This window comes from Rattus rattus, chromosome X (assembly GCF_011064425.1).
Source record: "Rattus rattus isolate New Zealand chromosome X, Rrattus_CSIRO_v1, whole genome shotgun sequence".
Lineage (NCBI taxonomy): Eukaryota > Metazoa > Chordata > Mammalia > Rodentia > Muridae > Rattus > Rattus rattus.
The window spans coordinates 16,032,587-16,059,711 of NC_046172.1; the positions used below are offsets into that span (position 1 = coordinate 16,032,587).

At 38.1% G+C, this 27,125-nt stretch overlaps 1 protein-coding gene across 1 annotated transcript in view; it reads right to left on the reverse strand.

Moving 5' to 3' along the window:
* Positions 1 to 14,755: 14,755 nt before the first annotated feature.
* The window catches only part of Gk (glycerol kinase), a 76,238-nt gene continuing 63,868 nt past the window's right edge, over positions 14,756 to 27,125 (reverse strand). The window contains exons 17-22 of the mRNA XM_032890222.1: positions 26,275 to 26,356; positions 25,560 to 25,680; positions 25,303 to 25,446; positions 22,919 to 22,999; positions 19,033 to 19,119; positions 14,756 to 17,196 (exon numbers count right to left, since the gene is read on the reverse strand). Coding sequence (XP_032746113.1) covers positions 17,186 to 17,196; positions 19,033 to 19,119; positions 22,919 to 22,999; positions 25,303 to 25,446; positions 25,560 to 25,680; positions 26,275 to 26,356 — 526 coding nt within the window. The 3' untranslated portion in view covers positions 14,756 to 17,185. The remainder of the gene's footprint in view (positions 17,197 to 19,032; positions 19,120 to 22,918; positions 23,000 to 25,302; positions 25,447 to 25,559; positions 25,681 to 26,274; positions 26,357 to 27,125) is intronic.

A 27,125-nucleotide genomic window follows, 5' to 3' on the forward strand; every position in this document is an offset into this window, starting at 1 on the left:
ACAGACTACCAACTGAAATTAAAAATTGTCTGTAGGATGATGTCATTACGCAGCAAGGCGGGTCCAGGATAAGGTGAAGCCTAACATTGGATGAGAAGGAAGGGTAGGTGGGGAAAAAGTCTAGGAAGCAGAGAGGAAGGGAAGTGGGAGAAATCAAGATGGAGATGGCAGAACAGGATGATCCAGATCCAAGTGGACCAGGTCAATTTTATCTTGTCTAGGAGGGCGGTTTCTATCTTTATTCATTGGTAGTGAATTTATTCTGTGGATGTACTGTAGATTGAGAATTTAACATATAAATCTAATTGTTAAACTACAAGTTTCTAGAGCTTTAATTTTACTGGGCTACAGGGGATGTGAGCAAAGTTCTCAGCGGGCAGAGAGACAACCTGTCTTGGTTCTGGAAGCCGTGCTAGGCTGTAGAATGGCTGGGGCTAGTGTGACTTGGTGCCATGATGGAACGGCTCGCAGAACTCGATGTGTGTGTCAGGCGAGGTAACAACCCACCAAGCGGACAGTATGTGAAAGTGGCTGAGAAACAGCCAGAGCACGTGGCTGCACTGATCTGCATATATTCTCCTAGAGATTGAAGGCAGGGCCTTACTTGTGTTACGAAGTACTCTAACAATGAGGTACACCCTTAGGACACTTAGAATTTTTTTTAAAAAATTTTTTTACTGAGAAGTTTGACTGGATAATCTACCTAGTGTAGAAGATTAGCATGGTTACCAACTACTAGGCTGTGTATATCAAAATTTGTCCTATCTGCTTTGACTACACAAAGTCGTAGACATCTTGGTATGGGATGTACCATTCTGAGACTTCAAGAGGTCTTACAGTGTCTACCTTCTTCCCTTGGAACCTAGCCTACCATGAGATATCTGACCTACCGCGCTGGACAGGTGATATGGAAACAATCAGGGTACTCTGGCTCACAGGTCGTTTCCTGCTAAATGTATGTGGGCCACTGTGGTCAATTAGCCTCTAGCCTGCTGGCCATCTGACTACAGGTGCAGGAGTGATTCAAATGTGTCCACCGGAAATGTTTCTATTGCAACCAGACCAGACTGATGATGTACAAATCTGTGATCAATAAAATGGCTGCTGTCTCAAGACACTGAGTTCTTTTGAGGATTTGGTTAGCATATATTATTATTATATTAGTTAATATATAAGTATATATTAATTATATTAATTGTTTGATTATGACATTTCCATAAATGTCCATAATCAAATAATAGTCATCCCATTAGTCTTTCCAACACTCGTAAATCCTCTTCCTTTTTCCAGATACCCCTTTCTACCTCCGCATTGTATGTGTATGTGTGTGTGAGAGAGACAAGTGAGTTGCTTTAAAGTTCTTTGTACCAATATGGGTGGGCTGCACCACTGAAGAAAATCTCCTTCCACTACCAACCATTTAACTGTGCCTAAATCATCAAGGAACAGTGGAACCTCATGAGTCCCCCCTTTTCCACTCCATGACAAGATGTTAGCGGGCCCGATATTGTGCTAATCCTGTACAGGAAATCAGAGCTGATGTGAGTTCAATAGGCATATCATGCTTCTATTCAGCATTCCTCCCTACTCCCGCTCATTCATCCACTGTACAGCATCTTCTAGGTCAAGATAATAGACAACTAATGCATGAAGTTCATTATCAACTCTTCCACTAAGGCGGGCATAGCATTTGCTGTACACCTGTCATCATAGCATTCAAGAAGCTGAAGGAGCAGGAGGATCGTGCATTGGAAACCAGCCTTGGCTTTGGTATTGAGACCCTGTCTCATAAAATAATCCTCAACTGAAATTTAATTATCGATATATATTTTGAGACAGAGTATTACTCTATAGCCTGACCTGGCCTGGAATTCAGTGCTGTGGTAGTGTAAGTGCCTTCAGCCTTCCATGTGCCTGCTGAGCTTACAATGATGAATCATCATGCCCGGTTCTTAGTTGAAAATTTACTACCAAAGCATCACTACCTTATTTTCTTTTCTTCACTATTCTGAAAATATATTTATCTGAAATATGATAATGCTCTAAGAATAGTTTACTATAGTAACAAATTCTTCATTGACAGAATTGATTTTTTTTCCGTTTGATTTCAGGAAAATGTTTGAGCTAATAGGAGTTGAAATGGCCAAATTCATTTGAATACGCCACAGTCAGCTGATTACAACAGCTTGGTAAGAAAAACTGCATCTTCTACTCTCCAACCCTTACCCTTAGGGGCACTAAAATTATCTCTGCTAAAGCAATATTTAGAAATAAGGCTCATTATTCCTTAACCTAGAAACCAGAAAGCAGAAAAAGAAGTAGTATAGTCCTAAGGCCATTCACTTTATTGCAAGCTAATATCTTTATTAATATGGTTTAGATAAAAATTTTTTTGATGACTTTCTACAAGAGAGCTCCCCAAACAGATTGGCATAAAAACAGTGTCTTTGACAACATGGTCATAGTTGAGTATTTTTAGCATCTCTATATACAACAGCATTCTCACTGACTGTACAATGCGCAGAAATGGATCCTTCTCTTAAGCACTAGTGAATTCAGATTATTCCTCAATTACAAAATAGCTTATTGTGTTAAGAATAATATGCTGAAAGCAAAAAAATATTATCACTTCATTTTATTGTTGTTTTTCCTTTTAGATGCTGGGGACGGAACCCAGAGCTGCACAAAGGAGATGCAAGTCTTCCATCACGGAGCTGGTTTCTTATTCCAAGTACAAAGGATTCAATTTAAAATAGTTTATGCTCCCCCAAAGCTAAGGAATTAGGAAGGAAAATTATTGTTTCTATGACTCCCTTATGATTGAAGGAATTTAATTGCAGCTTACTGACCTAGGGTTAGATCTATTGTGAGTTTTTAAAACAGGCACACCTTTTCCCCATATAACTGCATGTATTTTTCCATGCATAATAGTTATAAATTAGATTATTTACTGCTTTCCAAATTCATTTGATTTTAATAATTGGTACTACACTGCTTGGGCTCAAAAGACAGAGTAAAAATGCTCATGGCTTGTGGGAAAATATATTGTTTTGCCTTATAATTTTGTACAAATAAATGAAAGTTACAAACAAAACAATGAAGAATGAAAATGTTTTATTATGTATTGAGGCTCTACTATTGGCCTTGAAATTAATTTGTCTTATATTATCTTGTATTATCCTGAGTGAACCTACTAAGAATGTATTTATTTAAAAAAAGAGTGTATTTATAGTTGCATGAATTTAGGGAAGTATATATTGTATAATTATAAGAGATATTTCAATTGTCCTGTGCTAAATTATAAGGCATGAAAAGAAATATTGAGCTGGAAGTGGTGTTACATGCCACTTGTAATCTCAGCACTTGGAAGTCTGAGGCAGTAAGGTCACAAGTTCAAGGCTGGCCTGCGCTAAGTATTGTGTTCCAGCTCAGTCCTACACAGTAAGACTCTGTCTCAAACAAACAGATGATTAGCAGCAATAACACAAAAGGATAGATAAATTAGATTTTTATAATGGGTTGAAAAGCCCAAGGAAAATTAACGATGCATCGAAGTGTCAGTATGCATAAACTATCACTTAAGCCGTTATTTTTTATGACCCTAGCACGGTACACCCTAGCACGGTAGCAGTCTTTCTGTATCCCAGGGACACTTTCTGACTTTTCTTTAACTGTGATTACTAAAGACAACTTTTTGCCACACAAACCGCTGGCAGTCTACAAAGAAACCTGACCTTGGGTAGCAGTGCCACCTAGTGGCTATATTAGTTTCTCGCAAGAAGCTGGTTTTTCCTAAAAGTAACCAAAGCCATTAAGATTCTATATTAAATGCCCATTAGCCAACTGATAAAATAGCTTGGGTGATAGGTGAGGCAATTGCAAAGGAGCGCAGAATTCTATTGGTGCGTCCTTCAATTAGTTGCAATAGTATGTTTTATATACATAGATAGAAATGGTTCACCATCTGTACATTTTGTGATAATTTAACTTTGACTTTATAACATCTACATTAAAGCTCAGTGTGGGCTGGGCATGTAGCTCCTTTTTTAGCATGCTTGCCTAGGATCAATGCAGCTATGGACTCGAGCCTCAGCACTGCATATGGCAGGCCTGGGACTGGAAGGCAGAAGCATAAGTTAGAAGATGAAGATCACCCTTGGTTACACAGGGAATTCATAGTCAGCCTGGGCTAATTAAACAACTAAAAAAAATCCTCACTGGATGTGCTGTAACCCCAACATTTAAGAGGGTGGGGAAGGGAGATTGCTATGAGTTGAAGGCCACTTTGGACTGTGGAGTAAGAACCTTTCTCAAGAGAAAAAGAAAGAGAAAAAGGAAAAGAAAAAGAAAGAAAAAAAGCCAAATCAAAAGAATCAAAAATCCATTGATTTCAAAGATCTGTCTACTAATGATCTAGTAAAAGAAAAACCAGTTTCACACTTTGCCTTCGCTAGTTCTTTGAGTGAAGGTCATAAATTCTTCACTTAATCTACTCGAGTTCCTCAGCTCAAGCCTAGACTGTGGAGCTGGGTACAGAGGCCTCAGTTTCCCTTAGTTTTGAAGGCAATCAGTTTTGGCAGTCAGGTCCACCTAGCAAGGATTGGGTGCACTTCAACTAGCCAAATATTGTCACTGGTGTTAGCTAGGAAACAGACGCTGGAATCAGCAGGCTCTCGAGCATGCAAAGCTGAAACAGGTATGAGCTTCTGAGAAGGAAGGAAGGAAGCTTCCGTGTCCACTGTAGAGAACCCAGTATGGGAAATTGGATATCTGTCAGAAACTCACTCCTACTGTTTTGTTCTGAAGCAAAATAGCTCAGAGTGTGCTTCTCATTGTGCAGGCTTCATAGAAAACTTTAAGAATCTCCCTTATAGTCGCACAAGCATGCTCAATAAAAATACACACTCCGTGTTGGGGGAGAGTGTCCTTACCAGCTGGACATAAAGTCTTGTATTTAACATATAGCATGAAAGTCGCTATTAGTCAAGCTTGGTGGCACATATGTGTAATCCCAGCAGTTGTGAGCTGAGGGCAGAAGGATTTGGAGTTTGGGTTTCAGGGGGAATCAGAATTATAGCCACTGTGATTATTTTCAACCCTTTCTTTCTTTCTTTTTTTTTTTAAGGATCTACTACCATGGTAATAAATACAGTAATAAACACACGTGATAAACACAGTAAATCATACCCAGCACATGGCCCACATTGTGGCCAAATGTTTGAAGGACTATCTGGATTTTTTTTTGTCCATCTTTATTAAATTGGGTATTTCTTATGTACATTTCAATTGTTATTCCCTTTCGGTTTCCGGACCAACATCCCCTAGCCCCTCCTTCCCCTTCTATATGGGGTGTTCCCCCTCCCATCCTCCCCCCCCATTACCCCCCCCCCCCAACAATCACGTTCACTGGGGTTCAGTCTTAGCAGGACCCAGGGCTTCCCTTCCACTGGTGCTCTTACTAGGATATTCATTGCTACCTATGAGGTCAGAGTCCAGGGTCAGTCCATGTATAGTCTTTAGGTAGTGGCTTAGTCCCTGGAAGCTCTGGTTGCTTGGCATTGTTGTACATATGGGGTCTCGAGCCCCTTCAAGCTCTTCCAGTTCTTTCTCTGATTCCTTCAACGGGGGTCCTATTCTCAGTTCAGTGGTTTGCTGCTGGCATTCGCCTCTGTATTTGCTGTATTCTGGCTGTGTGTCTCAGGAGCGATCTACATCCGGCTCCTGTCGGTCTGCACTTCTTTGCTTCATCCATCTTGTCTAATTGGTTGGCTGTATATATATGGGCCACGTGTGGGGCAGGCTCTGAATGGGTGTTCCTTCTGCCTCTGTTTTAAACTTTGCCTCCCTATTCCCTCCCAAGGGTATTCTTGTTCCTCTTATAAAGAAGGGGTGAAGCATTCTCATTTGGTCATCCTTCTTGAGTTTCATGTGTTCTGTGCATCTAGGGTAATTCAAGCATTTGGGCTAATAGCCACTTATCAATGAGTGCATACCATGTATGTCTTTCTGTGATTGGGTTAGCTCACTCAGGATGATATTTTCCAGTTCCATCCATTTGCCTATGAATTTCATAAAGTCATTGTTTTTGATAGTGGAGTAGTATTCCATTGTGTAGATATACCATATTTTTGAATCCATTCTCTCTTGAAGGGCATCTGGGTTCTTTCCAGCTTCTGGCTATTATAAATAAGGCTCACATGAACATAGTGGAGCACGTGTCTTTTTTATATGTTGGGGCATCTTTTGGGTATATGCCCAAGAGAGGTATAGCTGGGTCCTCAGGTAGTTCAATGTCCAATTTTCTGAGAAACCTCCAGACTGATTTCCAGAATGGTTATACCAGTCTGCAACCCCACCAACAATGGAGGAGTGTTCCTCTTTCTCCACATCCTCTCTTTCTAACCTCTGTGATTGTCCAGATTTTCTAAGAATTACTTTTACTCTCAAGCAAGTAGATTTATACTAAATAAAAACTACACAGAAATATTCATTTTACAAGGAACTCCTCTGGTCAGGTGAGAAACCAGATATATCATGTGAATTGGCAAATAGTCACCACCATTTCTATTAGATTCACTTGCTATTTGTTGATACTTAATCAAAGCAGTAGCTTACAAACAGACACTGTTTTATCCTGGAAAATGTGCATGGGATGATTTGTGGAAAATGAAATGCTGAAAATTTCTATTGAAATTGGGAAAGATAATGAAGAGATGAAATTCTTTAGGAAAATTAAGAAACAGTTAAAAACCTTCCACCTGGGGAAGAGTCGTTAATTATGTTTATAAACCTGCTCTCATTTACCAGGTCGCTCTCATCTGCCCTGTAATATTTGAGTGTGATAAGGGAGAGGGCGTGGGTTGGCTGTGCACTCTCATGTCAGTATACTCAGTGAACAGAGCCTGAGAATGTGAATGGGAAGGCAGAATTCGTTTCATAATATTTTGTGCACTAATATTAGCAACTGAAGTATTTTTTCCTCTATAGCCCAGTCAGATCTTAAATATAAGCTCTTCCTGTGACAGCCTCCTAAATATTTGGGGTAATGGGCATATGCTAAGAGGCCTAGCAAAAACATTTTTATTTTCAATGTCAAACTCTTGAAAGACGTTAGGGAAAGTGGACTAGGCATTCCCACATCATTACGATCTTGTTTAGGTGGCCATATTCTTGAGGTAGCATGGGCATAGCATCCCTTTCATGTCTAGGAGACAATTTCACAACAGATTTCCAAGTCCTCAATCTCTCACAATCTTTCTGTCCCCTCTTCCTAGATGTTCCCCGAGCCTTCAGGTTTAGGGGTTGTGAGGTAGATGTTGTAGAACGACCACTGAGGCTGGTCATTCCACAAACACAAATAACGACAACACCGATAGACAAGCTATCATGAAAAGGGGAAATCTCATGGGTCCCACTCCGAGACAAAGAACTCTAGGCAACTGATAAATGTTCAGAGAGGGGGAATTAGTGTTCCCCAGGGATGAGCCCCTTAATTGCTCAGCCCTCAAATCACATGCATACAAGCAATATCAAATGGACCCAGTAAGTTGTATTTATATATTTATGCACACACACATACACACACACATCTGGGTATTACAGAAATAATTAAAGAAATGAGGCTGTGAATTTGAGAAGGAGTGAAGGAATGAGGGGAACATGGGGGGAGCTTGAGTAGAGAAAGGAGAAGTATATTTTAATTCAAATTATTTGTAGAAAGTCAGTCAGACAGACACACACACACACACACACACACACACACACACACACACACAGAGACAGAGACAAAGACAGAGAGACAGAGCAAGTTAAGCAAGCCATAGGAAGCAAGCCTGTTCCTTCAGGGTTCTTTCCTCAGCTCCAGATGGAATTCCTGCCTTGTCTTCCTTTAGTCATGGACTGTGATCAGGGTATGCAAGTCAAACACCTCTCCTACCCCTGCAAAAAGTTCTTCAATACAGCAAAAAAAAAAAGATCTAACTTTTATTAACATTCATTTTTCAAGGAGTAATAAATTTTATTTCTGGGATCCCAAACTCACAGTCAATTAGAGACCAGGTGTTTATGTTTCTTTTAAGTACATGCATATTTAAAATACTTCTGTTTTAAACAATCCCAGAGGTGAATCTGGATCACTAATTCATGACCTCTGAAGATGTAAATTACATTTAATTAATTTAATTCACAAGCTGTGAAATGCATACTTTAAGTGTGTCACTGAATTTCGGTCTCCTCCTAAAGCAGTGAAACCATTACATCTATTTTCAGAATGCTTTCATCATCTCAGAATAAAACCCTGTACCTCTTAAGCTTCACTTCCTGTCTCCCCTCCTCCACTTCTGGCCATCAATAAAACCACTTTCTATTTCCATCCATTAACCTACAGATTTCATTCTTTCTTTACTGCCAAATAGTATGCCATTCTGTACATATGTCGCATTTCCATTATTCATTCATCAACTGAAGGACACTGAGGTTCTTTCTGCTATTGTAACCAGAGTGCTGAACATGGCCCCCCAGGTATCAGTGGTGCAGGATGTCAAGTCGTTTGGTCATGTGTCAAGAAGTCTTATAGTTGGGTCATATGACAGTTTTATTTTATTATATTTTTTGAGAATGTTCCACACTGACACACTGATTTCCAGAGTGGCTGCACCAGTTTAATTTCATCAACAGTAATGGGGGAGTAATCCCTCCCCCTTCCCCATTTGTTGTCAGTTATTTTTTGATCTTACACATTCTAACTGGCACAAATATTATACATAATGAGGAAACGAGTCCCAGAAAGGCAAACATTACAGGTCCTCTCTTACTGTGGACCTTCACTCTAAACCTTTTTATTTGAGTAAAGAACCCTTAGTCACTGCAGAAGCCTGGAAAGTAGATAAGGACTATTGTGGGGGGAGGGGGAAGGTAAGGGAGGGACGAGCTCTACCTAGAGAAGGGGACAGTAAGAGAGTTGTGCTGTGAAGTGGGAGAAGGGGAAATGGTGGGATGAACTTTACAGACTAAGGAAGTGTAATGCAGAGGGAGAAAGAGAAAAGAGACATAAAACACAGTAACAATGTTTGAGAAAGGTACAGGAAAATATATTATTTATAAGCTTACTTAAAATACATATAATATCTATACTACATAATATATATGCACACACACGTGTATGTGTGTTTTAAATGCAATTATGCCACACAGAGTGACAAATGCTATCCCCAAGAGTCACAGAATATCCAACAACACCCTCAGTGCCAGTCATGGGAAACTTCTCTTCAAACTGTTGGTCAGCAGTTTCCAAGAGACTCCCAAAGTAATATGAGCTATTGTCATCGCCTTTGATGGCCTCCCATTGCCTTATTTGAAAGTAAGATCCATTTGCTGAAGAGTAAACACAAGCTGGGCCCAGGACTCGGGAGACTGGAGTTGCCACTGACCTGAAAACTTTCTTCCTGGGGATTAGTTCCCATGGTACCAAGAAGGTACTATGCAAGCAAGCACCAGCTCTAAAGTCTGTGAACCATAACAGGGATTACCCTGACAAGATGTGGCTAATGGTATAATAGTGGCATTATTGTTTTGGAGGTAACCAATATCTTTCTAATTGAAATTAAGTCCTGCTTTGGAAGGCCAGCCTGCTCCTTTCTGAAGGGAGGTGGAATGGTGTGAGTCAAGGAGAGAGGGAGGTGGCAGGGAGAGACTGGGGAAGGAGGGGGGGGAAACAATCAGAATGGAATATATGGGAGAAAAATTTAAAAAATGGAAAAATTAAGAAAAAGGAATTAAAGCCTGATCAATAGGGAGGAATCCATGCCTGGTTCCATAAAGCTAGGCAGTTGCCCACAGTTGGAAAGGGAACATACCTTAGAAGAAAACTACTACCACCATTTTCCTAAAGCAATTTACTTTCTAACTGCATTCTAAATACATACTCTTTTACCCACAAATAAATGTAGCCCTCATCAAAGGAACTCGATTTAACAGCTGATAGTGACTGTCACAGGCCCCTGCAACTGTTAAAGCAGAATAAGAGTCTCTGCGGTGGCCAGCCCCAGTTGTCACATCTACACTGGAACCAACAGCTCAGGGGACATCTCAGGAGGCAGAAAATCTATGAGACAGAAGACGCGGAAGCCTGCTGCTGGATGGTCTTTTATTTGTGCCAGGGAAGCTACAACCATGCGATCTCAACAACATGGTTGCCTAAATGGCATCTGCATAAAGACAGCACCAATCAACACGGCCATGCGGATGGCGAAAATCTCACACGGCCCTACCTGTAGGTAAAGAACTGTAGGAAAGCAATGCCAGCTAAGACGAGAATCCATTTTGGTAAGTGGTCCAATCCCAAGCTCTCATCCCTAAAAACATACACACATGTAATCAACACTAATCGGCTTTAGTAGGTCATTAATTTGAGGAAGAGTGAAGTTGGGACATATGGGGGAGCTGGAGAGAGAGAGATAGGAATGATATAAATATAGTACTTAAAAATTTAAATAAAAACTACATTCTGTCTCTACACATTTGCCCATTCTGGATCCTTATGAACAGTCATACAACACATGGAGTTTTGTCTGTCTGCTTTTACTTTGCACAGTATTTTAAGACTCAAGATGTTTTAAACATTTTTGATGAATATTCCTTTGTTCATACATACAACTTTTGCTTATTGTCTCATCAATAATTAGATCATTTCTGCTGTTTCCTTTCTAGATATTATGATTAATGTTTCTCTAAAAATTCAGGTTAAGCCTTGAAGTGTCAAATTTTTTAATTTTTTTAATTAGTATATTAGCAAGTATTGACAGTATGCACACTAAGTTTTAAAGTGGCTCGTGTGTGTGTGTGTGTGTGTGTGTGTGTGTGTGTGTGTGTGTGTGTGTGTGTGTGTGTGTGTGCATGTGTGGGTGCTCATGATTTTCAACTTGTTTTTTGGTGCCTTAGAATCATTTTATCCTGTATCCAAAAGGTCGGTACAAATAAGTACTTGTGTTTTGACCTTCGAAGGGAGTTTCAATCTAGAAATTCTCTAGACTAAATTAGCCTATGAAGGTTTGTCTTGTTAATTCATGTAGGAAGACCCAGATTACAGTGGCCATTTCTTAGGCTGCACTGTATGAGTAGAGAAAACGAGCTGGAGCGTCAAGCAAGTGAGAATGCCTTTTATTCTCTTTTTGCTCTTGACAGTGGGTGTGCTGTGGTTAACTGCTTTAGTTCCTGCCTTGACTTCCCTAAAACGATGTAATTAGTAATTACAAACCAAAACCCCAAACAAAACCTTTCCTCCTTTAAATAAGGAATGGGGAATTTGTTTTTTTCTTCAGCAGTTTCAGTTTATTTGTATATTTTTGTGTTGCTTGGTGAACACAGGGCTTCATGTATTCTAGCCAAGTATCCTGTCACTGAGCTACATTTTTATCCTTGTCTGTTTTTAATAGATAGGACACACATGTACCATAAGGTTACTGTGATGATTTGGATGAGAATCACCCCATAGGCTCATATATTTGAATGCTTGTACCCCACTCAGTGGAATTGTTTGGGAAGGATGAGGGTAGTATGTCAATAGAGGTGGACTTTGAGGTTTCAAAAGCCCTTGTTCCCAGTTAGCTTTCTCTCTGCCTCTTGCCGGAGGGATTTTCTGGTCCTAAAAAAGCATCAACCAATCAAAGCTTGTATAAATGTAATCCCAGGAGAGGGACAGGTTCCAGGCCAAGCAAGAAGATGAACTTGTGAGTCAGGGGAATCCCTGAATTGAGGTCCAAGAGTACCATTGTATGAAGCTGTGAAAGTCAAGCCTGGATTGTTTTGGAGACTCTAATATGTTGATGTCTGCTCTTTGGTTTATCTACTGCATAGAGAGTAGAACCAGCCAAAGGAAGGTGGGCTGCAGTCAGCAAAGCTGGAAGAGTAGGGCTAAGCTCTTTGATATCAGACATGGAGCTACAAGATTTGGAGTTTAGTCTTCTGGGTTTCAGTCTCGCTTTTGTTCAGCATTTCCTCACTATGTCCCCTTTCAGCCTTTTTGGAATAGTAATGCATATCCTGTGCCATTATATGTTGGAAGTGTGTAACTTGCTTTTTTTAATTTACAGGGGTTATAATTAAGAGATTGTGTTTAGAAGAGACTTTGAAATTGTATTGAGATTGACATAGACTATGGGGACTTTTGAAGCTAAAGTAACTGTATTGTACATTATATGGCTACAAGTTTATAGGAGCCAAGAAGTGGAATGTGCTGGTTTAAATGAAAATGGTCCAGTAGGCTATGTTTGAATTCTTGGTCTCCAGTGGATGAAACTGGGAAGAATTATGGGGTATAGCTTTATTAAAGATGTGTCACTTGGGGCAGATTTTTGGGGTTTCAAAATGTTCCATTTCAACATCTCTTTCTGCCTTCTTTTACAAAATAAGGATGCAAGCTCGCAGCTACTGTTCCAATGCCATGCTCGCCTGCTACCTGCAATGATGGCCAGGAACTCAACCTCTAAAATTAATTATAAGTCCCAATAAACTAAGATAGTCATGGTACACCAGCTTAAATGAGTTACAGTAGCAGACTGATGGTGATTGTATCGCACTTCTTTAATCATGAAGGAAACAGTATTTTAAAGATCATTCGTTCAAATACAATGACATGTCCTTTTCTTAAACTCCAGACTGTGCTCACCTTGATTTGTGCAGTTGACAACATTTGATTTCTCACTACCAAATGAATGGGCTAAAATAGTTTTCATTTTTGTTACATTTGAATTGATGATTGCATTCTTTTATGTCCTATCAAATGTAAGACATGCATTCATTGGTATTCACATTGTTCTACAAAAGGCTTTTTGTAGTGACTTTTCTTACTTATACCACAAAACTAGACTTACAATGCTGGAGGACTTTAATGCTTTTCTCCTAAAACAGACATTAAACTGTTGTTTTCAGGTATTATTTGTAGCTCTTTAGACTATTAAGAGAACATTTACGAATATACAAAAGATAATGCTGTCAAAGTCACTTTTTTGCCAAATGAGAATGACATTATTTAACTAAGAGAAAATACAATTTTTAAACACATTGTGATTTACTTATTTACTTGGGGGGGTGACAGAGAGAAGACTTTAAAAAGGTGGAACTTGTAACTAGGAGAGGGAGACAAACTATATTTAACACAAAAGCACAAGGGGGCTCGTATTTGGCAGAAGTGACAAAGTAGATGACAAGTGTGACAACTAAACCCTGTTCTTTGTATGTTAACCCAGACAAGCAAAAAAGAAAAATGGGGTAATGGCTTAGTGCCTCAATGAATAGCATTTTCAAACTGGCTTGGTATACTTAATGTGTGGGTTTTGCACCATTTTACACAATATGAGTTTGCAGTAATTGATATGTTCAGGATTTGATGTGCTTTAGTGATTTTTGTGTCTGTGTCTATGCTTTTAGTTTTAATTTTGTGTTTGTGTGTGGATGGTACGTGTGTGTGTGTGTGTGTGTGTGTGTGTGTGTGTGTGTGTGTGTGTGTGTGTGTGCAAATACCTGTGGAGGCAATAGGATTGCATACATGTTCTGGAGCTAGAGTTACAGGCTCCTGTGGGTGGCTCAATGTGGCTGTTGGGAAAGTGAACTTAGGCCCTCGGTCAAACAGTTCATGCTCTTAACCACCGCTACCATCTCCGCAGCTCCCAGTCAACATAATTTTCTAAGACTATACTGAAAATAAAAAAAATTTAGTTATTTGTATTTACTAAAATAAACCTAAAATTAGAGAAATTAGTTTAAAAATAAACATAAACAACCTATGTAGACTAATATATAAAGTGTTTGCAAGTTTAAGTAACACAATGGATATTAAAATAGTCCTTTCAATTAAACCCTTGTTCATAAGTTACATGTTTCATGTTAAAACGCACACTTATCCAGGAATCTGCAACTTGCTTTTCCACACATTCTAAATGCTTCCATTTGTTTCTAGACAGTGTCCTCATTTTCTTGCAAAGCTACACATTTTCTTGTGATTGTATTATAGTTTATTCATCCAATTGCTTTTTTCATGTGTCTTTTGGTGATTTAAATTTTTTACAATAACAAAATTCACTTGTGAATGAATTATGTAACAGTTAAAAACTAATAAGAGTTATCATATTTAATAATGGAGAATAAAGATTGATACAGTGGTGCACTTAGGAGGCTGAAGCAGGAGGATCACTCTGTGTTCACCTGAGTATGGTCTACATTAGAAGACAACACACACACACACAGACACACACAGACACACAGACACACAGACACACACACACAGACACACACACACACACACAGTCACTCACTCAGACACACTGTGGTGGTTTGAATATGCTTGGTTGAAGGAGTGGCCCTATTAGGAGGTGTGGCCTTGTTGGAGTAGATGTGGATTTGTTGGAGGAAGTGTGTCAGTGTGTAGGCAATCCTTAATGTCCTAGGTCAGGTTTCCCCCAGTATAGAAGAGACCCTCCTCCTAGCTGCCTGTGAAACAGTCTCTCCAGGCAGCAGTCAGATCAAGATGTAGAACTCCCAGCTCCTTTTCCAGTACCATGTCTACCTGGACGTTGCCATGCTTCCCAACACGATGATAATGGACTGGATCTCTGAAACTTTAAGCCAGTTCCAATGTAAGTAAATGTTGTCCTTTATAAGAGTTGACTTGGTTAAGGTGTCTCTTCATAGCAATGAAACCCTAAGGAGGCACACAGGGGGTGGGGTGAGGGGTAGAGACAGAAAGACAAAAAGACAGAGAGAAAATGTAAAAGCTACTTAATTTTAATACTCCACAAGAAAATTTTAAAAAGACTTGACGCTCTTGATGTTGGGCATGGTGGCATATGTCTTTAATTCCAGCAGTTGGAAGAAACAGAGGCAGGCAGAACTCTATGAATTCAAGGCCAGCTTGGTATACATAGTGAGTTACAGGACAGGCAGGACTACATAGCAAGACCCTGCCTCAAAAAAACAAGAATACCAGTGAAGAAGCATTAATGCACTATTTGTTTTATGGATCAATTGGAGAACAAAATGTGGAGATGTTGGCATTACCATGAAAGAGCAATAGTGTTAGCAGTCGTGTTCAGACCTCCTTGACTAACTCAGGTAGACAGAGGTGAGGTGTAAGATGAAGCCTACAGATATGTTGGTCTCAGCTAGTAAGACTCTACTGATAATGGCCTTGGGCCTCGAAAATGGATTTTCTGAAAATGTTGAGGTAGAAACTGTTTAGTCTGTTCTATCTGAATGGTTAAAGGTGTTTATCATTCCAGAAACCACTTCTGCTGCTAATTATCTCCTCGGTGCATGTGAACAAGTGTTAAAAGGTGGCTTGTGTCTGCTGAAACATCTCTGTTTACTGAACTTTCATCTGGAAATGAGAAATGCGAATAAGAAATAAGAGGTAAATTTATTTTAAGTAAATTTACCATTAATTGTCAATGGGTACAATTTCCAACATTTATAAATCTTCCATTTTGTAGAAAAGTTAATGTTATTTTAAAATTACTGGAACAGTGATTCACACAATTATTTACAATGAACTCAATCTGCCTTTGTAGAAATATAGCTAAGCTTAAAAGTATCACTGCCATAATAATTTCACAGTACCTTTCTATATTTATGTCACTTAAGTGGCAGCTGTATCAGTAAAAATCCAGCAAATTCAATCATTAGGAGCAGCACAATCAGAACAAGAAATATAATCTACCATTAATTCCAAATAAAACTTTTTCTATTAATATATCAATATTTTCCATTCCAAAAGGACAAAACAAAATAATTAGAAAGCATCATTTTATTTCTTTACTATAAATCACATTTTAAATTGATGTTAGGAAACTAGGTTAGTGAGTTATAACCAATAATTCTAAATATTTGAGAAGTTATTGGTTTCACTGGGAGGCATTTGCAATGATAGCTGGGTTTTTTTTGGCCAGTTATGACATTAAGTAGAGATAATTTTATATCATACCAGAAAATAAGAATATCTTATTAATGGGTAATAACATTTGGGAGATATTATTGGCTTTATTCACACATATTTTTCTACTTAGCTTTTGAATTTGATAATTCCTCAATAGGAGCTCAAATATGGAAAACATAAATTCAAAGAAAAATTTTTATTTGGACTAGAATCATGTTTTGAGAAGAATATTTACTGTTACATGCCACAGTTACTTTTCTTCCAGCTGAGATAATTAAATGGTAGAATATAAGAAATATAGTTGAAATTACAATATAGTACATTTTATTTTATTGATACTGAATACATACTTAAATTTCAAATTCATGATAAGAAAATTTTCTTCTGGTAAATAATATGCATAACCGTTGCCCAAAAATGTGTACAGCTTGCCCTCCTCAAATTTATATACATAGTAGTCCACTTAAGACCAGCCCTCTTATAACTTACTGAATATAATGTGCTCTTAATTTAAAAATGGGCTACCCTCAGCATATAAAATATATAGGTATGTATGTTATACATACAGAGTAAAAATATAGAAAGGAGGAATGAAAAAAAAAGCAGAAAAAGAAAGTATTCTATCTATCCCTGTAAGATCCAGACAGAAAGCCATGAAGCCGTGACAATTAGTGAGACAGTGTAAAACACCTGAAAATTTTCAATTTTGGCAAACACTGTACAGAAAATGTCTAAGCAACAAGAATAGCAAGTTATTATCCAATAATGCTTTAGACGTTTCCATTGAAATATCCAGTGGTGGTGTGGTCTTCTAATATGTAGAAAAGATATCTGAGCTGTTAAAAGCAAACAAGCAGGAATCCACTCATTTTGAAGAGGTGAGTAACAACCCCTTCCTCAGACACGTCTAGGCCAGCAGCATCTGGAATATACTGGATGACACATTTCAATGGACAGGATACAAATTCATCCTAGATCTTAAGGGGAATAGTATAGGGCAGCATGAGAGTGGAGGCAGGGGTCCCTGACCCAATCTTAACTGTCAATATCAAAAAAAAATATTAAATGTTTCTGGAGGATTCTTTCTGCTGCATTTTCTTTGTTTCAAGCCATAGGTCTGCTTGGAGGATCATGCAGCGAGTGCTTTATGGGCAAAAATCAGAGTCTATTAATAGTATCATTAGATTATGAAACAGAATAGTCAGATTTTCATATCACGTTAAAGGGCTTGCATCTTGGGATTCCATGAGGTGGTATTATTTATGGGATACCTAAAAGGGGACAAAAACCATAACAGTCAATAAGGCATATATGCATTTCAGGAGTTAAAACAATAAAGACTATTCAATTATTTTAAGCTACAAATTCTTACTTTCTATGTAACAAATTCTGTTATTTACATATAATGTTTCATAGTTAAGAAGCAACAAATGTAACTGGGCCAACTTCAAAATTAGCAAATATTACTAACTCTTTGCTAAGGCAAAGTGGCTACTACTATTGAATCTCAGCCAATGTCACCAAAAAGAAAGCCTAAAGATGGTGACCGGAAAGAAAATCTATTTGTTTTGCTGTTTAATATATCATTTAACTTAGAGACACACTAGATGTCTCAATTTCTATAGAGTTGGGAACTTTTCATGCTATCATAGTATCAAAGGAGGAACATAAAACAAAATCAATGAAGCTTTTCAGCTATTTTCCCCTTATCTTTTCTAGGTCGTCATATAGCAAAAATACTCAGGATAATAAAGTAATAGAACATTTTCTAAAACAGCAATTATTGGTGTAAAGTTAAAGTTCTCATGGCAAGTTGAGTTTCCGGTTAAACATTTCTCAGGAAGAGAAAGAACAAAAGTCTAATAATTCTGTTATGGTTTTGTAGACATGGCTTTAGCATATTAGCATCAATACCAAAATAAGCTGTTGTTAGTACAGAAGTAGGTGATTAAAAATTTTATTCTGAGTATGCTTAAGAATACAGGAAAAGGTAGGATAGTCTAACTTAAGTGGTTAAGTTTTATCCTGAGTATAATTGAATATGAAGAATACAGGAAAAGGTAATATAATCAAACTTTAAATTCTCATGCAAATAATTCAGTTGTATTACTTAAAATATAATCTCATATTCTGATGATAAAAAATTTGTTTCATATTTACATGACATTAAACTGATGATGCCAATGTAAAGAAATGCTTGTCAACTTTCCATAAGCAGATATTCCTTTACATGATTGAAGTTTAAATTTTCTATCTTAAACCAAGGTCAGACATCATCATGTAAGATACAAGAATAATATCATTCTTTCTCTAAATATAAAGCTTGAAAAATAAAGACATGTTTCACTTTCATGGAAACTATGCAACAAGAAACCAATGCTTTCCACTTAAGGTAAGAATGCGAAGAAAAACTGAAGAATCATCAGAAGTAGCTTCCGAAATGACAATTATGTTTAAATTAGTACTAGTGGTACTATGCATTTCAGAACATGGTAAGTCTTTATTTTCATATATACATTTAATAGAAGCTAAAGCAAAGAATATTTCCATTTTATTTTAACCTGAATTTATTTGATTAATAATTTAAAAGACTTCACAAATATATTCTTTTCACTAAAAGAAAAGTGACTGAGTTTTCGAGTTTTATAGAAACTCAGCTAACAATCACTGTCCAAAACCTCTTTTAAGAATGGATCTAGGAAGACATACTGAGGAAATATTTAGAAGTCTCAAAAAAAATATACACATTTAAAACCAAAATGGTTAATGTCATAATTACACTTTAATGCTCATCAGTCATTCTGAAATTCCTTTCAGTTAAAAATTAGCATTGGTCCTTTTTGGTTTTGGCTATTGCCGCAGCTGGTAGCAGCATGCAGACCTTCAAAGAAATCATCGCCTAAAACTTTTGAAAATACTTAAGCAAAGTCATAGCCCTTAATTCTAACTGTCCCCAAAGATGAACCCATAAAATTAATTGAGCCTTTAACTGATTTTCTGGGTTGTCAAACATAGGAAGAATAATCAATAACACTGTAAGCTTTCTGCAGAGTCACAAACACATTAAAGCTAACTAATGCAAGTTGTCTATTTAAAGAGTAACTAACCTGAGATGTACCTTGCTCCGATTAACATTACCATGCTACTCACTATAAAAAAGCCCAAAGGCAGACTACAGAAGATACTAGGGTCACCTGTGGTCATCCAAGTAGAAGGGAATTCCAGTCAAGCAAACCAAAAGAGAGACACATAATTACAAATATTTATGTTAAGAATCACATGATAGCAAAACAAGTTATAAAAATAGCATATTCATCAAAGCTGGCAAAGAGTTATTACTTCAAATCAAAATTATAATCAATATCAAGGCTTATGAACGTTAATATACAATACAGATAGCATGCCAGAAGTAGCCAAGAACATAAAACACAGAGCCCGGCATCAGTTTTCTACTGGCAAAGCCAAAGAGAGTCTATGAAGAGCTTTTTGGGAGGCTATTGGTTTGGGCTTTCTAGATTCTTCTCCCAGTAATAGTAAATGAGTAATGTAACTCACCCAAGAAAGGTTTTATTAATCTACTTTAGATGAGTTTAAAACTCTGTGTACATATAATTTTTACTAAATGTGTTCTTTGATAAATCCATATATATATACATACATATATATGTATATATGTATATATATATATGAAATACATTTTCAGCACTCTTAACCTTTAATAATCTAAATAATCACTATAGCCTCTCTAAGGCCTAGAAGCACTTCCTTCTCCATATACATCTCTTTCAAACACTCATGTCTTTTTTATTCTAAACACTGATTTGGTCTTATGTGCAAAACAGACTGGTGTAAAATGAAATAAATATGGAAGTACTGCCAAAAGGAAATGGTATAATAAAACTAAATTTTATTGATTACTGGAGAACATGATTGTACCTGTGACTAAGTATATGCATTGCACCTATCCTTCCCTTAAATTTAAAGATTATGTACCCATGGGCTGGCAAAATGGCTCAGCGAGTAGAAGTACTTCCTGTGCAAACCTGGCAACCAGAGTTGGATTCCTAGAACCCTTGTGAAACTGGAAGGAGAAAAATCAACTGCAAAGTTGTCCTCTGACCTATACACATACATGTGCATGCACAGACACACTCCTCTATACAAGGTATATCTAAATTTTTTTGCATGTTTAGGGCTGTTAAAGATTGAGCCTAGAACTTTCTAGCTATTCTTCCATACCCTAGAATATAAGGTAATGCCCAAGTGTTACAAAAATACAACCACTTTACAGGGTATCATTCAAATATGCCACATAAGGATTCTCCTGGTGTATTTTATGCTATGTGGTCTGAAGATAGTCGTTTCTGTTTTATAAAAGGACTTTTTTTTCTCTCACCAGGTATTTCTTTCCCCCTTAGAAACCGGATTTTCAAGAAAGAGTTCAAGAAACCGTTTTCCCTATTCTGTTACTGTTACTTTTTCTTAAGTGAAAGGCAAACATTTTATATCCATATTTGTAGAGATCAACTTTTCCTAGATTTTTAGAATTAAAATGTGTAGTTCTCTTAAAGGAAGCTATTAGTTATAACTTACAATAGCTGATTTTTCTGATGCCCTTACAGTGAGTTCCGGTGCGATTGTGGCTAGGGACGTAGGATGCTTGCCTAGCATGTACAAAGCTCCAAAGTTCAGTTTCTCAAAGCACAAAAACTAGGTGGTGGCGATGGAGGCAGAATTGCGAAGTTCATGGTAATCCTGTACTACATAGTGAATTGGAGCGATCCGAAACTATATGAGACTGAGTTTCAAAAGGAAGAAAAGAAAAAGAGAACAACAAAAAGGGAGATTTGTGGAGCTCCTATAAATTTAGGTGGTAGCCATATAATGAAGCTCTAGCTTTTCTAGTGGGAGGTCACATTTTTATGGTACATAGGTATTCATATATTCATATGTAATGAATTTATATTTTATGCACATTTATTATATAGCTGTGCAATTTATTCAAACCAATTTGAACTACTACAAAGTATTTGGTATGTTGCAAATCCGAAGCCAAGTCATTACAATAGGCTTGCTCTAAAAAACAATCAAACTCCTCCACTGGACAGGGTATAAATGTAAAAATAAAAGCATTATCCAATAATGTCATGTATAATATTGCCTAGAATTCATATTATTAGCTATACAATTAATCATATTTAATATATTTTAAATTTGTTTACAATGCACTCAAATACAAATATAAACCAAATAAGACATTTGCTTCAATACTAACAAACTCCTTTGGAAATTAAGTGATACAATATTTTTTCCATAAGTGAGATTAAACAGAGTGAGTTTCAAGGCAACAATTCCAGTATCTTTTTGCTTTTCTTAGATTAGGGCTCTATCTGTATTGTTACTATCATAGAGCTTACACAGAATGTAAACTGCTATCATATAGTTTATAGTATTTAAAGTAATAGAGCTAGCAAAACCTTAATTACTATTCTGAGTTAATTGTGCAGCTTAGAGATCCCACTAGACACAAAGCATTTCAATGATTTCATATAACTATTAAATGTTTAATAATTGGTATAAGCTCAACAAGAATAAACTTAAGACCTGGATCTGGCAGTGCAGACCTTAATACTGGCTTCTTAGTTGTCTGGATCAGGACAATTAGGAAGTTCAAGGGCTGGCTGGACTACAGACTGAATTTAAGGGCATCCTGAGCAGTTGAATGAAGCCCTACAGTTAACATTCTATCTTTAAGAGCTGGTGAAGAGAAAATGTGTATGTTAAGTGTGGGGGAGGAGGGAAGAAGCCAGGCTGGTTGTTTCATTAACAAAATATCAGCTAGTCCAAGAAATCAGAGACCCAACTTCACATTGCATCGATTTAGGAGAAGCAAAGAAATCAGAGTCCACATGTGTTGTAGCTCACACAAAAACCCAGAGTGTGGTAGGAAAGTAGCACTTATGACCTATAAAAGTAATTGTCAAGCATAACTGCAGTCATAGCAAAAATAAGCTAACCCACCATCTTAGAAAAAGATGCCGAGCCTGGAGTGTGCATGAGACTTAGCAAACAGATATTCAGAAAGGAAAGAAAGGAGAAACAAGAAGCTCTGTCTCAAACCAAAAGCATATTACATTTATGTGGCAGTATAAAAGCCCAATTAGAAACACCCAGGGCTAAAACTCCAGCTCACAGTGAAGGAGAAGCCCCATGTATTAACGGTATAGACTTGGAAGCTGGGTAATACTTCGCTTCTAAACTCTTCCTCAATAAAGTGCTATTCATTCTGCTCCATATCTTGAATTTTGATAAGGACTATAATACCGTGTCATCAAATGCAGCCTACAGCTATTTAAATCTGAATAGTTTACTAAACCTGAATACTTTCCTGCCTGAGTGATGGGGAAGCTAAGATAGTTCTTTATTTCCTGCTCATGGCATTTCTCAATTATAAAGCTTCCAACTTACTATATTTAGTTTACTTCCTCCTGTCTGGTTTCATAGGAATTCATATTGCATCATGGTTTACTCAGCCTGAGTACTTTGTGTAAGAGTCTGGACTCAGACCTGGAAGTTAATATACCTCTCGATTGCTTTTAGTGGTGAAAACAGCCTCCCAAAAAGGTAGACATGATCAAGGAGAGGGAAAATAAAAGAGCCTAGTTGATTTTTTTCATTAACAAAGGAACCAGAAATAATAATTTTACTTTTGGAAAATTCAGGTACTCATTGACATGCCAGGAATAAATCAACAAGGGGTGATATGGTAGGCTGGCGTGGAAGTACACTTACTTAGGAACCTGTAAATTCCACTTCATATTAGAACTCTGAAGTGTTTCCAAAATGTAAGAAACTTTACACATAGCATAATGCTTTTCTTCAGAGCAGCCTGGCTTCGTATAAACAGCCATACACTTGAATAAACTAACACAGTAAGAAAAGGGTCCCTAATAAATAAATCCTGTCAGTAATAGCCAATGAAGAACAATTTACCACTTTCAGGAGATTGAGTTGTAACCCAACCAATGGACTTCATCACAGCTTTCTTCCAGGTGGAGTAACGGATTTCACTTTCTGAAATCAGAATTAGGAGAGACACACGTATGAGATGCAGATAATTGAGGTGCTCCAAGTACAATACTTACGATCAGTTACTCAGCACTCCTAACCAACGCTTACACGCATTAAACCAAAGCGAGGCTGTACTGGAACAAAGACTTGAGAATATGCACCTGGTGGTGACTGGCAGTGAGTGAGTGTATGTGGGGGGGGGGGCAGGGGGTACTGTGAAGCTGGAGGAATGATTTATAATTCAGTGTGAGGCTAGGGGAGATTGGGAGACAGGCTGCCTGCTATGAAAAAATGAACTATTCATAAGAAAGTGATGGTGATTCCAAAGTGAAAATCCTGTTTGATTTGTTTTCTCTTCTTTTCTTGTGGGGGATGGGAGCAGGGCTGACATAGGCAAAGAGATGAATTATAATGTGGAAAAATCAGAATAGAAGGAGTTAGCAATTATAGGTTGTTTGTAAGGTTCAAATCATAACTGCCCCATCACCAACATCTTAAATGGGATTTTTTGAAAGTTTTTTTTATTAGATATAGTTCTTTTTTTTTCTTTTCTTTTATTGGGTATTTTCTCATTTACATTTTAAATGTTATCTCCCCTTTCCCAGTTTCCCCTCTGGAAACCCCTATCCCATTCCCCACTCCTGCTTCTATGAGGGTACTCCCCCACCCACCCACCAACTCCCTCCCCCCCTATTCCCTCCCATCTCCCTGCTCTGGCAATTCCCCTACACCAGGGCATCAAGCCTTCACAGGACCAAGGGCCTCTCCTCCCACTGATGTCAGACAATGCCATTCTCTGCTACATATCCAGGTGGAGCCATGAGTCCCTCCATGTGTACTCTTTGGTTGGTGGTTTAGTCCCTGGGAGCTCTGAGGGGAGGTCTGGTTGGTTGATATTGTTGTTCTTCCTATGAAGTTGCAAAACCCTTAAGCTCTTATATTTTAAATGCTATTCCCTTTCCCGGTTTCCTGTCCATAAGCCCCATCTCCTCCCCCTCCCCCATACGGGTGTTCCCCCCATCCATCCCCCCTACTGCCCCCCTTACGGTCTCTCCCCATTTCCTTGCATTGGGGATCCAACCTTGGTGGGATCAAGGGCTTCTTCCCCTTCCACTGGTGCCCCAAGAAGGCTATTCTCTGCTACATATGCAGTTGGAGCCCTGGGTCAGTCCATGTATAGTCTTTCAGTAGTGGTTTAGTCCCTGGAAGCTCTGGTTTGGTTGGCATTGTTGTTCTTATGGGGTTAAGCTCCTTCAACTCTTTCAAGTCTTCCTCTAATTCCCCCCCAAGGGGTCCTGGTCTCAGTTCAGTGGTTTGCTGCTAACACTGACCTCTGTATTGGACATGCTCTGGATGTGTCTCTCAGGAGAGATCTATATCCAGTCCCTTTCAGCATGCATTTTTTAGCTTCATCAATCTTATCTAGTTTTGATGGCTGTATATATATGGGCCACATGTGGGGCAGGCTCACTGCTCTAAACTTTGCTTCCATATCTCCTCCTATGGATTTTTCTCCCTTCTAAGGAGTGGGAGCATCCGCATTTTGGTCATCCTTCTTCTTGAGCTTCCTGTGGTCTGTGGATTGCATCTTGGGTAATTCGAGCATTTGGGCTAATATCCACTTATCAGTGAGTGCATACCATGTGTGTTCTTTTGTGATTGGGTTACCTCACTTTCTCTAATTCATTCCCTTTGTCTATAGATTTCATGAAGTCATTGTTTTTGATAGCTGAGTAGTATTCCATTGTGTAAATGGGATTTTTAAGGTGAAAATCTATAATGTTAAATGTACACAACAGTGAACAATGATGCTGCCTCATTATAGATGCAGAATCCTGCACAGGACTACTTAAACAAGCATATCTTCCTTATCACTTTATATGTTTTAGAGTTTGTTTTCTTCTGAGACAATGTTTTACTGTGTAGCCTTGGCTGGTCTAGAACTTGGTATATAGACAAGGCTGGCCTGAACTCACAGAGATTTGCCTGTCTCTGCCTCCCAAGTGCTGGAGTTAAAGCTGAGTGCCTCCACACCTGGCTTTCCATTCTCACTTAACACAAACAACAACAAAACCCTAGGCTGACAAGCTGATTGACAAGGCGGGGCTTCATTCTCCTGAATAGTGCAGATGGGACCCATTTCATTCATTTATGCTTGTTCAGCAAAACCCAGTGTGTTTAGCAGCCAAATTTTGATTTTGCTCTATAACTTGTAAATGAATCCAAGGGTAGAAATCCGCCCCCCCTCCCCGACCTGAGGGCCATTTTCATTGTATTCCATTGAAAGTTTTGTTCTTTAATTATACCTTCAGCATTGATCTGAGGTTCGAACCGCTCCATTGTGACAGCTGACAAATCCTCAGGTTCAAGACTCCAGACACCAACCCCCTCTGCAGCCCCAGCTGCCATGGCAGCTCCTAGAGCAGTTGTCTCAGGCATGGAGGGCTTCACTGAGAGGAGAGAGCTATGTCAACAATTGTGTAGTTATATACGCCTGAAGGATCAGTTCTTCCCAGACCAACATTATTACGTCTAGGGTTTAAAGGAGTGAAGGGTTACTAACCTACTGGAATATACAGAATGTCTGCTTGTAGCTGCATAAGAATTTTATTGCTGGTCATTCCTCCATCTACCTGCAAATGGCTGAGTGGGATTCCACAGTCACGGTTCATGGCATCCAAAATCTTAAATAAAGCAAATATAATTAGCATCATGAAACTACTTCACAGTATCATGTCTAAAATGACACATCCTTCATACACAAACCTGGAAGTATTTCTCAAAGCCCAAAGAGTGACCGACATGCACATCTTAATTCTGTTCTTCCAAGCCCTCCTTGATGTAGAAAAAGGTCAACCTTTTCTGGACTCATACTTCTGTATTCATCCTACTATCCAGCTTAGCTAAACAATTCTATCTCACATCTTCATTTCCTGCCTTGATGTCTATGTTTGTGTTCTTTCCTTTGCCTAATACATACTACTACCCAGTCTTCTCTCTTACATAGAATGCCCAGTGGTTGGTGATAAATGTACTTAAACGATAATGATAGTTGGCAGGGGAGAGAGGGCACACTTGTATTTAGAGTAGTGTTTTTGCAGACTACATTTTTTCAATTGTAAACATTTTAGGTACTTGATAAATTTCAGGCGTAATAATAATAAATAAATAATAATACTAAACATTTAATTCAAGAGTGATAAGACAGGATTAGGCACACACACACACACACACACACACACACACACACACACACAAAATAGGTATATGTTCATTACCTCTCGGGTTTGGAAACAAACAGCTTCTAATGCAGCAAAAGATATGACATTTATTGGTGAACTGAGGAGTCCACAGATGATCCTAAAAAAGACACACAAAAATTTTCAGACTAGAATAGTATAAATAGGCCATGGTTTTCTTTTTCTTCCCCAACTTCTGGCTCCTACAATGTTTTTGTCCTCTCTCATGTGACGGTCCCTCGCCCTTTGAGATAGGGAGGTGTAGCTACCCCATTTACAGCAGAGCACTTTACTGACATTTATTTTCTGCACTCTGGCCAATTTGTGAGTCTCTGTACTAACTACCTCTTCTCCGATGAAGACTGAGAGCTAAACCCATCTATGGGTATAGAGACGCCTACCACTCTGCCACATCCCAGCCCTGAGGTTAAGCCATTGAAAGTATGTCCCAAATACATAAAAAGTGAATTCAATAGAGAGAAATGGAGGCAGGAAAGAAGATTGGATATATTCATTGAGTAGTTCAGAATGTCTGTATAGTGTTACTAATTACAGTAGAATGGTGGAAATATCTGTGATCTAAGAGGATACATGATATTAACATGAAATCAAATCACATTCATTTAGATGTTAGTGATTTGATCTACAATGTACAGGTAAAAATAGAAAATGATTACTCAGTTATTAACTAATTTAGTAAATAATCAAGACCCTCCCAAAATATACATACTGTCAATACTATTCCTTTCATTATTGTTCTTAATTTCTATTAGCATTTATTAGTTAAACCTAATGAGATTCATTATAACATTTTATATATTTACATAATGCTTTCGAACATATTCAACTCATTACTGTCTCACTCCTAATAATCCTTTTTCTCTCCCCTT